Genomic DNA, 13,181 nt, shown 5'->3' with positions numbered 1-13,181 from the left:
TTGTACGATTCGTTTGGTACGAGTTCTCCTAAGTTAACCTTTTTTCGTCCATAATGGAAAGTGTAATGACGTGTAGTAGCGAAAGCATAGCTAATAAATGTTCATCAAAATGGGCATGTACATAATTTTCAATCATTAAATGAAACTACAATAACAAATTAAACAAAAATGACGAAAGAAAAACACGAACCACACCTTGCCGCATGAAGAACTAACATTAGCCGAGGCATAGAGAAATTATTCGTGGCAGCTATCATCAAGAAAAAATACCTACTAAAGTTCATGTAATGAAAAAAGTTTTGTCTAGCAGAGAGTTGATGTTGCATTAACAACTAACATATAGGCGTAATGTAACACGAGATACATCATTCACTCAGCACTACGACCGGAAAAATATTAAAACAGACAGTAGGCGATGGTGTTGCACAAAATTGGTACAATAACCGCCATAGAATGCCGGAAAACCGGGTGCATACATCAACAGCGTGCATATATCACCAAAATGGAATAGATCTTTTGGTTGTTTGGTCACACATACATACACATAGACATACACCCAATGATGTGTTTGTGGTGTGTTTTCTACGAAACATACTAGCTGCTTCTGAATTAGAAGTGAAAGTAAACATAAGTGTGAAAATTTTCCTTGTACTTCAACTAAAGTATGTATTCTGACTGTTTCACGCACTGATCGTTTTATTTAATGTTAGAATATATGGAAAACAAATAGAAATTATATAAAAATGTGTAAAACTAACAGGAAAATAACTAGTAAAGAACCAACCCACGAAAACAATGGCATAGGATAGGAATAAATACCATCAACGTGAACCATCAAAAACAAACGCTACATACTAAGCATTCATGATAGGACACATACCCGAACCACTTGAAGCAAAATTATATGTTTTGGGATTGGTAATCAAAATTGGTTCCATTCATATAATAATGGCAATAGTACGACACTAATAAACGAGCATTTGAAAGGACATTTTGTTTGAAAAATTTGCACAAAATCTAATCATTTAATTTCAAATTCAGGAACGGTATCGCGGTATACGTTTGTTCTGAAAAAAAATCGCAAAATACATGATATGATGTCGGTAACGATAAGTAGCAAAAATGCAGCAAAATATGCATGCTAGTAGTAGTTCTTCAAAAAAAAGAGAGAGAGCGAGAGAGAGAGAGAGAGAGAGAGAGAGAGAGAGAGAGAAAGAGAGAACAGCGAAGGCGGGAAACTGCAACAGGTCGAATTTTAATAATTGAACTTATCGTGATGATAACATAGGAATGGGTAATTAAATAATGCAGGAGAATATTTAGGCAAATGGCAAAATGAACAATGATCCAAACCTTCAGTAAAGAAAAAGAAATCAAATCGTTCGTTATACATTTATTTATTATCCTCATCTTGATGACAGCCATCGTTTGACGTGAGTAATTGCTGTTGTTGTTGTAAACATTATACAAAATCAAATGTAGGTGTGATCAATCCTTTTTTTTTGTTACATTGATTTTCAATCTTTTAAATGTACTGCACTTTGAACTTGTAATATCTCTGTCCCCTCTTAATCACAAGTTAAAACATGTAGGGAGAAAGCACGCAACATGACATTTTTTTTGTGTGTCGGTATGACAGTTACCTTTTCTTGTTCTTCTTTGACACAACAACCGTTGTCGGTCAAGGTCTGTCTGTAGCTACCAGTAGGCTTAGCTTTCAGTGACTTATTGATTAGCCATACCAGGATAGTCAATCCTACGTTTTGGCATGGTCATCTTCAAGCCTATACGTAAAGTAACAAATACAGTGAACCCTCTCTTATTTGACACCTCTCCAATTTGAAAAACCTCTCTTATTTGAACATTTTGCACAGTCCCTTGATTTCCAGTACATTTTTGTTCCTCTAATTTGGAAAACCTCTGAAATCTGTGTCCCTCTTATTTGTGTATGGTGTTGCCATGGTTATTGAATGATGTATGCTCAAATTGGCAATCCTGTTCGCAGTTTCCTATAGCAACAGTTAAGGCTGCATACTAAATGTTCTGTCTCTTTCTTGTTTGGATGGACCTTTCATTCACTTTCCACCTCTGTAATTTGAAAACCCCTCTTATTTGACAGTCCCATCGCCTCTCAAATAAGAGAGGGTTCACTGTACATCGTCGTAAAAAATATCATTTTTGGCGTTACGTAATTTATGGATGAATCCCTAGTATGCATGGTACAAGAAATGTCAAAGTTCAACGATAAATAAATTGAGAGAGTGAGACCGAGGAAGGAAGAGAGCGAAAGTGTGAGTGAGAGAGAGAAAGATAATCATTGAATGGGAGTGTAATAGCGTCTAACTTCTACAAATTTTCCATATGCAATGTTCAGATCTTTCTTTACAAAACGGATGCGCATGCGTGTCTCTTTGTATGACAAAAATCGGTCATAAACAGCGAATGGAGTAGACGATAAGAAAAACAACTGCATAATCATATAATATTTATTTCACAATACTCGCCTAGTACTTGTCTAAAATTGCCAAAAGGCAATAAATGCATCGTACGGATGGGCTAGTTATATTTTGTACTTTATTTACAGTAAATATCTCTGTTTTGTGTGCCTCCATGCTTCTTCTATTTAGCGTAATGACCTAGCGGTTATGCGGCTTTCGAAGCTTATTAACAAGTACAACGCAGCCGGATATAGTCAAGTCCTTGCTACGGAGAGATGGTCGATGTGAGGCTTGAACCCACAACGGATGAGTCGTACGATTTTGGACGACTGCCCCTCGGGACGGCCCAAACGGCGCTTCTATGCTTGCCACAGGTCAATTCAGTTATTTGGAACAATTGAGCTAGATTTATGTTCTTGTGTGTTATATTTCTTCTTTGTTGATAAACTTACTTTTAACATGTTCAAACCCTTTTTTGACACGTCATAATAAAAATTCAATGAAATTAAATCAAACGTATATCCTTTTCCCCAACTATTTGCACTATTTTGTACAATAAAATATTACATTGAACATATTATATCGCCATCCCCGACTGACCGTGCATGCATAGAGAATTATTTGTTTCGATTAAAAAAACCGTAATTATATACCATTTGTAGTATGTTATTTTCGAGTAAATATCTGAGAAACGCAACATTCTTTTGATCAGCATGCAATATATTCCAATGTTCTGTTTCGCAATTTCTTAAATTAAAACAAAAAAATAATTTTACAAATTTTACTTCGTTGTGAGCTCATGAATTTTCTTACTTTATTGTTGATACATACTCAATAAAAAGTATGCGATTACTTTCACGAATATGTCACTTATACATTGTATTGGATGAACATAACTTTCTCACATTGTTTCGGTAACAATCTTTCTCGTTTTTGTGAGTGTTCCTGTCCTGCCTTTGGTAAATAGTTGTTCACAGGGAATAGATGAGCAAGGAACGTTAAGCACTCTGATCGCTAGATTGTAGACAGTGGGATACTTTAAATTATGCGCCTGCCACCAAAGCAGCGGGTCTTCGTCAGTGTTTATAATGCGCTCTTTAAGATACATATCAAACTCGTGCACAGCTAGCTGTCTAGGGTTGTTTAGCTCATCTTCCTCATCGTCATCGTCCCAATCCAAAAACTCCCTATATATGTTGTTGCCACCCTTGGGTTCATTGCTGAAAGATGGTTTTTTGTTTGCCTGAGATGCTCCCTGAATGGCCATCAGTTCACTAATGATCGTTTCGTACGCCTGTTGGTATTCTTCCGGTTCGTTTCGGAATCCTTTCTTCTTAATTCGCGGGTCTAATAGCATTGATTGGGTAACGAACGTGCATTCCTTAAATGGATCGAGCTGGTTTATCAAACCTTCCTGCAGCGTACAGATCATAGTTCGAACGCCGGACACTATTTCATCTCTGTCCGCAAACCTGGTCAGGTGCTCTAGTAGCATTTTTCGCAGCACACCAACATGAGAGATGGTGACAGATTTTTCGACGCATATGAAATCAGTTGCCTTGTTGAATACGTTTAGTACCTCCAACGCTTGCTCTAGCACTGGCCACTCGTAGTTCTGTATGGTTATTTCCGGTTTAAACAGATCGAAGTACGACTGTAATGAAGTTTTATTTTGCAGAAACCGATCCACCATGTCGTACGTAGAATTCCACCGTGCTGGAAAGTCTAGCTTCAACTTTACAGTTTTCTGATTTTGTAGTTGCATCAGGAGCTGTGACGCCTTTGAATTTGTTTTAAAATGTTGCACAGTATGCTTCACCTTCGCTAGAGTGGATTGTATCGAGTTGGCGATTGCTTCCTGCACGATTTGGTTCAGGCTGTGGGCAAAGCATGGCAGCCGCCTAAGATTCGTATAGTCATCCGCAGCTTTGGCCATGCGGGAATTTTGCGTGACAATAATTTCAACCTTGTTATCGATGTTAAATCGCTTCATTACCTTCGAAACCCATTGGGCGATGTTTTCTTCGCTAAAATCGCTTGGAATTTCAGAGCATTCCAAAAGTCTGGACGTTAGCTTGAAGTTCTGATCGATAAAGTGTCCAGTTAGGGCCATATAGTGAGTGTTGGTACTACTATTTGTCCAGTAATCCGACGATAAAGCCACCGATTTGGCAGCCAACAGTTCGCCTTTAACGGTTTTCAGCTTCTCTTCGTACGTTTGGGGCAGTAGCGCATTTGATACTGATTGTCTGTTGGGAAGTATGTAATCTGAGTTGAGACTGTTCACTAGAGTCTGAAACGATGCACTTTCCACTATTGAGATGGGTAAATATTCGTTGCAAATAAATTCAATCAACATCGAGTCTAGCTCGCGATGCTTTTCATCTGTCATTGACTGTGGAATGTAAGCATCCAGCTGAGTACAGCTCCCAGGCAGTCCCAACGTATCTAGCTGGTTCATACTATCATCAGTTGCGTTCACTGCTACAGACGAAACGGCGAGAGGATCAGGATCGTCTTGGTGCATGCCTTTGTTGGGGTGTAGCTTTCGGAAAAGCTGAATGTTGGGATGTTTGGCCGATAGATGCCGCTTTAGGTTGGAAGTAGAACCCTTTGAAAATGCTATCGATCGAAAGCAATGGCGACATTTAGCGCCTTTACCGTTCATGTTTGTGAAGTGGTTCCAAACGGTGCTGACGCATTGCTTTCCCATACCTGCGAGTGTGAACCCATCATACCCCTGATCAGTATTCTACAGCACAGCGTTGAATATTTCGATATGTTACTCACGTTTTGGTATAAAAGGATTATCCATCGTGGTTATTTTACCCTGGTAAAGGCGTTTTTATTCGCAAAAAATGGCGCTCAAACTTCTTAAACGATAATTTGCACTCCTATTTACCGCAACGTGTGCAGCCAGCTTCTAGAACGATTCCAGCGAAACTAACACACGAGAGCGAAGGTTGGCAGAAGTGAGTCGAATTTTTCAATCAGTGTACGTACGAAGTTCGCTGAGAGAACTGAGTCGGGGGTCTCGATGCCACGGTTCGTTGTGAGCTTGAAACAGCGTGCGAGTGCTTGCTTGGATGCGAGAGTGAGAAGGGGCTGCTAACGTACGGTTCGTTGAGACAAGCGAGTTAGGATTCTCAACCAACAGTTCCAAGAAGAGAGTGAGAGAATCAACACTATGAACGTGTGTGTGCGTGTGCGAATGCTGTATTTTTTATAGCTTACAGTGGGGAAAAGAGAACGAATCACACAGTAAAAGCAACTAGAACGGTTTAACGTGTGTCTCGTGCTGCGCTTGTGTGTGTATGTATAAATTCAGATGTGCGTTGGTATGGTTGCCGGCTGTATTTGTTACACGTAGTGCGGGTAACAAAAGTGCGGGCCTCAAACTAGGGATGGAGTAATTTTGACGATTGCCGCATCTTTTAATATTTTTTTTGTACACAATTTAAGCCTGTGCTGGATACATTCGCCAGCAGTGCACGAATTATTCTTACGGTTGGTGAATAACTCAATAACCAATGATTCGTATAATCGAATCAATCAAAGAATCTGATCCATTTTAATTCAATGAACAGGCTTTAGGCTATGTAACGCAGTGGTCTCCAACCTGTGGTCCGCTAAAGATTTTTAGTTTTATTTAAGCTATTATTTAAGCTTATTTCTATATCGTGCATTTTTTCCACAATTAAGATTAAATTTTTAACAGTCATATGTAGAATAACATTCGACCATATGTTTGGTCAAAAACTTGTAGAAGTATTTTCAAATGTATTTTCAAAGGCAAGTGGTCCGCGATTCTAAAAAGGTTGTTAGCACTGATGTAATGCACCTGTTCTTGACCTGCCACTAAACGCTTACCCGCAGTACCCGTTATATCAAAAACCTGGCTAATACTTTATTTTAGAGTGTATTGTACGGGCTCACTGTTGAATTGTGTACGTTTGGCTTGACATTATATTGTTGTTGTTGTTGTTGTTTTTTTCAATAATGATTGAATATTTAATAGAAGTGATACATATCTGATACACAATGGGCGAGCGTGTTATCAGCCAACGAACATTGTGGACTCTATCAGCAGATCAGTTTATACCGCATGCGAACTGTCGTTTCGTGTGGAACATGGTGATATTGTTTCCCGTAGCCTACTTTTGGGCCGATGCAAAGATGCTTCCTGTGTGTAACGAGATATGGTTTTTGTTGTTGTACTTGTTTCTGAGCGTTTCTGTGTTGTCTATTTTTATTTGTTTTACAGCTCAGCCGCTTACTCCTCACTACCATCGTCGAAACGCACGCACAGCGGACGCAAGGATGGCCGTCTTCCAAATGGGTTCTCATACGCACGCCATCTCGATGACGTTGTACCGTGACAACCGAGTGAAGGTGGTCAATGAACTGCAGCGTGCCCATAATTTTGGAGCCGATTCGAAGCCAGTGATTCTGCTTCAAGGAGGAGACAACATTAGTCACTACGACACGGACGTGGATTATGTATTCCGTCAGGTGAGAAAATATTAGCGTGTTAAATGGTCACATACGATATGGTACATACCGACCGGGAGCATTTTAAAAGCAAATTCGTTTCGTTCGTACATTTGCAGGAATCGTACTTTACCTACCTGTTCGGTGTGACGGAACCGGGTTGCTATGGAACGGTCGAGATCAAAACCGGACGTGCAACGCTGTACGTGCCCCGATTGCCGGAAGAATATGCCGTTTGGATGGGACCGTTGCTTGGCTTGGAGGATTTCAAGAAGAAGTACGAAGTGGACACCGTACACTACGTCGATGAGGTAAGCTCGCTTCTTAGGGCGGTTGGAAGAGCACAATTTATTGTTTAATTCGTGAACCTCTACCACGTGCTGTGTGGTTGGTTGTTTAGCAGTCATACGGCGGATGAAGCTATTTCCGCTGCGCGAGAGTAATTCGCAATCGTAAACAGTAACATCGTGGTCTCAGCTTGAAACGGTGGCGCAGTTCCGCCCCTTGGTTCCGCGCTGTTAAATATGTGCGCAATGTATATGGTACGATTCAGTCTGGCGCTAAACACACACACACACACACACACACACACACACACACACACACACACACACACACACACACACACACACACACACACACACACACACACACACACACACACACACACACACACACACACACACACACACACACACACACACACACACACACACACACACACACACACACACACACACACACACACACACACACACACACACACACACACACACACACACACACACACACACACACACACACACACACACACACACACACACACACACACACACACACACACACACACACACACACACACACACACACACACACACACACACACACACACACACGCAGTTCTTACTATTCTTGCTACTAAAGATGAAATTATGTATTGCTTGGCCTTTAAGATGAGCGATAGATGATATTAATTGCATCTTTGTGGATTAAATTTGTGTTCCTTTTGTATTGAACCCATAGCTACTTAAATAATTATATTTTTTTCTCAGAAATGTCAGTTTCACAGAGTCGGACAGAGTTTTGATCAGGAAGCTGGAACCATTTAATTTTTGTTTACCGCTATAGGAATTTTAAGCCTAACTAATGACTGGCATTTGTACAAACATTTGTAACTGAATTCCTGGTGATAGTTTTATGCAATCCCCATTATTACGCACAACATAAGTTATCAATCAAACAGGATGTTTTGTATTTCACTAGCAAACTGAATTGGAGTTTGAGATTCGATTGTATCTTTATTAAATGAATCGTAAATTCAGCATAGTTTTCAAGATCTTCTAGTCCAATGTTATCCATCATGTGCCAAGAAAATGGAAAACAAATCGTTTCCCATTTCCCACCGGCAAATACCTTACCCCCGACTAATGCAATGATTTTTCATATTTTCAATCGCATTTTTTGTTGTTTTTTAACATTCTTTTTCCCTTCCGTTTTGCTCTTTGAATAGAGAGGTTTCTTCAGTTAAAATAGAAAAATATTATTGTTCATATAAAGTAATGGTCGTCGTTCTGGTTTGCGTTTCAAAAAAGTGTTTTGTGTTTCATTATTTAATAAATCGGAAAGCCTTTTTTACCATAAGATCTATTTAATATTTCATTTTGCATAACCATTTATTATATATTTGTATAATGTTTTTATTGAACAGAGCTATACCCTCAACAGACAGTATTGTCGAATAGGTGTTGCTGATTAAAATATTGGACACTTTTCCCGATCAAGTTGGATCCATCCGCGTAAGAACAATAACTGCCAACAGCAGTGAAAATATTGTTCAAACATGATTCTATCCACATGAGTGCGACATTCCCAAATTATGAAATTATTAGTAAAGCCGACATTCCCAGACGACACACATTCGTCAATCCATAGTGTCGTAGTTTCATACACAGTTTGTCAACAACGGCGGAAAAAATACCATCGAAGGCCTCTAGTAAAGTAAAAATAAAGTGCACATTCTCAAGCGTCCCTGGTCAATGATGCGTCTGGTCTATTTATTTTGTTTTGAATGTTTTCGTTCTTTGCTTTGCTCGTTGGCCAACGGTCTGAAATAGCGACCGGAGGTTATTTCCGCATGATTTCTTTAGCGAATGAGAGCATGTCTGTCTCAGCACGGTCAAAGTGCAATGGGTACAAATACATATGAAAAAATAAATAGTAAAACACAGCTACACACATATACCAGATACACGACACGTTTGTCTACTCCTACGCTACCCTAATACAAGCTAAAAAAATGGCACTACTGCTGCAAATATTGGCGTACTGTGGTGAGGGTAGAAGCGTCTGACCAACAACATTATTTTCACCCTAAAATTTGCAAATTTTGGCGACGATACAGGGTTTTCCAAGTCAGTTACGTATGAGAACATTGTTCTTCATCGCATCCTAGATGTTTTTCAACAGCTATCAAATGGTTTATTTGTTTTAAAATGAAATTGCAGTTTCAACACATGATTTTCAACATATAACAAAGAACTGTCAACCTCAATCCAGCTCGAGTCGTGTTGAAAATCATGCTGTAGAAATTAAAAATTATGTTGATGGATATGAAATGTCAGATCGATGTGGAACAACATTTTGCATGCGGTGAATAATAATGTTTACATTCGAAAGTGACTTAGAAAACCCTGTACTTGGGCTGAATCGAGCGAATCATGACTGATTCACCCAGAGAGTGCATTGTGATTTACGTTCGTGTGACTAAAGCAACTCGCAGCTCCACTTAGGTGTGCTGTCTCAACCATCGAATGTAAGAAACGTGTGTGTTTTCATTATTAGTCACACGATTAATACTTACTCACCGGTCGTCCGTTCGTAACGAGCTATTGCCGTAGTATCGAAGAATAATAGGAAAAACATACTTAAACTGACACATTGCATGTGTCCGGTATTTCGTTCGGCAGTGTTTTTGTTGTCGTATTTGAAATCGTAGTAGCCTGTTGTTGGATCTGCCTGCCCTGCCCGCCCGGCTCTGACAAACGATTGATTCAGCAATCTCCCACTGCGACGGTGAGGTAGCCGGTATTCGATTGTATGTGTGTGTGTGAAGTGTGCTTAGCCGCTACCCACACGCACACCGTTTGTTACATGGTATACAATGCGAGGGGGGGGGGGGGGGGGTTGAAGGGGTCTACAAAAATCGATCGACCGCATTCTCAAATGTTGTTTGCATCTGTGAGCGTCCGGCGCTCCAACATGTGCCCTCACAATGGTTGCCTAGCCTCGCCCCCGGTGTGTCGCGTGGACTTGCGTGTCGTTCCGATCGGGTGTCATGTGGTGTGCTGACGATGTCATGTGCATGGTCATTGCACCATAATTAGGACAGAGTGTTTTATGAATTATGTAATGCTTCGGTACCACATTAAAACGTATTTTTATCGATGTTCGACTCCACAATACGGCGCATGACGCTCGTATTTGAACTAGTGATAGCAATGAATGAACCAAAATAACAAATTAGATTGTGTAGATGCATTTTTTTAGCGGCACGTAGAGAGAAAGAGACATAAACATTCACGAATGATACCAAAACCATTTGTTTTTAACTGCAAACTGATTCTTAGAATACGCAATAATAGATCCTAAAATTGCCAACGTGCGATCGGAGCCTCATTTCATATGATCTTTGAACTTTCATTCACCTTTAATAATGCAACGATTTTAATTTTCCTATTTATTTATTCACAGATTTCAAAACGCCTTTCTGATGTAGAACCATCGGTGTTGCTACTTTTGGTAAGTTTTTGCTGTTTTTTTGTAATTAAACAATCTGTTGAAAAAGGAAGAATAAGTAAGATGCTTTGAAAGGTATTTGCTATATTTTATTGTTTTATTATTCCTATTATGACTTTTTTATTATACTTTACCAAGTCCTGGCTGAATATATTTGAACGGCAATGCTTGATATTTGTGTTATTAATGCATAACTTTATTCCACCTGTTTGACCTTTATGAAATTAACTATCCCCTTTTTATGTGGAACTCTCACACATATGTTCTTTCCTTCATGTGCTAAAAACTGCGCAAGATTTTCTCTTACCAGTTACATGTCTGCCAGGGCTGTAGATTCTGCCGTTTAAGCCGCCAAACGCAACACAATCTTCGACTGAGCAAGGCATGCATGATTGCAGTTGGCTCTGGCAACTGTACCTGTATGGAGCGAATGAAATGAAAATAAACAAACCATGTCTCACGTTCCCATCGCCGCTACAGTGTCGTTCGGTGTGGCTGTTGGAGGCCCTTGGCCCAAAAGCAAGGAAAAAGTTCGAAGAAGTTGTTATGGTGCTGCTTCAGTGTTGACCGTTCTCTTAACAGCAATATCGACGCGTAAGCGATACTAGCATCAAACTATTTTCGGAACAAGAGAATGCTGCAGAGAATTATGCTGTGGAGAGCCATGTTTATGTTAAGTATTTGATTTCATTTTAGCTTCAAACTACAAATCTGGCATCATGTGAAGAACATTTGAATGAAGAGAAACACAACAAACGCCACACTGTTGTTGTGAACTGGCACTGTTGTGCACATGATCATGGAAGGGTGTGTCAAGGTTTCGATTCCGGTACAATTTCTTGGAATTGCGGTGACCGATGACTACTCAACTCAGCCGCACATGGAACGATGATTGCTGATATAGAGCAAACTTTTCATTCTAGCTCTTTTCAACTTCGACCGTACCTCGTTCGCGCTAGGAAAGTGCCGCCGTTGCATACGAAACGATTCGTTTGGCGAATTTCGTTCATGAAATTTCAATGAAAAGACACTCCCCCCTCTCCCCTGCCAGACCAACCGCTTTTGGTTATTGGAAATGCGTGCAGTGTAGTGTGCGAATCGCCCCGTCACAATATGGCTGGCTCGCCGCCGTCACAACACAAGGCAAAACAGCAAACACCGGCACATCGAATAAGCAGGCCTTGACTTCAATTTCAAGCTTTCAACTGGCGGGCGCGTTCGCCATCTTACAGCGAGGCTGTGTGCTGCTTGAAGTGTGCGTGGGGCGTTGTTTGGCTGTGTGCTGTGTTGCTTGAGCAACAGTGGTGGTAGTGCGATCGTCATGGGATGGGAATGTGCCCCCTGCCAAGAGGACCGGCTTGCTGAGTTGTGCAAATTTAACCGTTGTTACCCTTTATTCACTGCCGTCCAAACGCGTGAGTCTGTGCATTATTTGGTAGCATATTACTCGTATTGCTTTGCCGAAATGGTTGGGCATACCATATGGACAAATACGGACACTATTTGGATGGTTCGCGTTAAAATACACCACACTGGAGTTTCTGGAATACGGAACGGTTGCATACAATGTGGCATTTTTAATTATCGAAAGACTTTCCTTGCAAAAATTGCTGCATCCATGAAGCAGTATTTCATCCATAAAGAGGTTTTCAAAATAAAACCTGACGTACGACAAGTTACGTATTGAACATAAAATTGTCAAGCCATGCATCAGAAAAGAAACTTTCTAAAAAAGTATTACTCATTCGGTACGTATCGCCAAAATATTTGTTATTCGAATGCTGGGTAAAAAGAAAAATCCCCCCCTCACGCTCTGCTCAACATTTCGGCGCCCGTCTGTGTCTACCTGCACGTATGACAATAGCAACGTCGTTCCCACGCGACTGGCATGGTGTTAGTGAGAGCGTTGCATTGCCTTTGTTTTGGTTTGTCTATTTTGATTATCCACTTTCTACACACGTAGGTACGGTACCTTGATCAACCGAGTGCCGATGAAATGATCACTCGCGGCTAAAGGGCAAAAACATGTTTGCTCAGCTATCTGACCGCCAACTTCACCGAATGACGCGTGTTTGGCGAATTTCCATTATGTTTTTGTCTGTGTGCCTGTCCGCCGTTTCTATTATCGTCCTCCGTCCGCCTTTCTATTTTCCGGCCAAGACGGCAGTTGGAGTTTGTTTTGAATACAAGTTGGAACCTTGTTATGATGCACGGGGGCTGTTGAATAGCTGCTGCTGCTGTTTTTTTTTTGCTTCTCATCAATGTAGGCCGGATGGGGAGAAAAGAGCGAGCAGTGTTGCCTAGTCATGTGAGGAGTATTGAAACTCACGTACCACGTTGCAGTGTGCCCTAGTTTGGCAAGATGGCGAACTAAAAGCCGGGAGGAAATACGACACAAATAGCTGCTCAGGTTTATTGTTATTGCCTAATTTCGCTAATTGAATCTACAGAAATTGT

The 13,181-nt window shown here is 40.5% G+C and overlaps 2 protein-coding genes across 6 annotated transcripts in view; one reads left to right on the top strand and one right to left on the bottom strand.

Moving 5' to 3' along the window:
• Nucleotides 1–13,181, top strand: part of LOC120898694 (xaa-Pro dipeptidase) — a 45,987-nt gene that overhangs the window by 24,293 nt on the left and 8,513 nt on the right. For 4 of the 5 annotated variants that reach the window (XM_040304873.1, XM_040304871.1, XM_040304870.1 and 1 more), the window contains 3 exons: nucleotides 6,703–6,950; nucleotides 7,049–7,240; nucleotides 10,680–10,727. In XM_040304873.1, coding sequence (XP_040160807.1) covers nucleotides 6,759–6,950; nucleotides 7,049–7,240; nucleotides 10,680–10,727 — 432 coding nt within the window. In that variant the 5' untranslated portion in view covers nucleotides 6,703–6,758. Of the gene's footprint in view, nucleotides 1–5,642; nucleotides 5,751–6,702; nucleotides 6,951–7,048; nucleotides 7,241–10,679; nucleotides 10,728–13,181 lie in introns of those variants that run through there. The other variant, XM_040304874.1, reaches the window with a different exon arrangement.
• LOC120898693 (zinc finger BED domain-containing protein 4-like) lies at nucleotides 3,209–5,451 on the bottom strand. Its single transcript, XM_040304869.1, has 2 exons — nucleotides 5,229–5,451; nucleotides 3,209–5,153 (listed from the first exon to the last, which is right to left on the bottom strand). The coding sequence occupies exons 1-2, from the start codon at nucleotides 5,251–5,253 to the stop codon at nucleotides 3,340–3,342; spliced, it is 1,839 nt and encodes a 612-aa protein (XP_040160803.1). The 5' UTR covers nucleotides 5,254–5,451; the 3' UTR covers nucleotides 3,209–3,339.

Source organism: Anopheles arabiensis, chromosome 2, assembly GCF_016920715.1.
Source record: "Anopheles arabiensis isolate DONGOLA chromosome 2, AaraD3, whole genome shotgun sequence".
In the NCBI taxonomy this organism is placed as follows: Eukaryota; Metazoa; Arthropoda; class Insecta; order Diptera; family Culicidae; genus Anopheles; species Anopheles arabiensis.
Note: the sequence above shows the minus strand (reverse complement) of the source record. Positions and strands in the feature narration are given on the sequence as shown.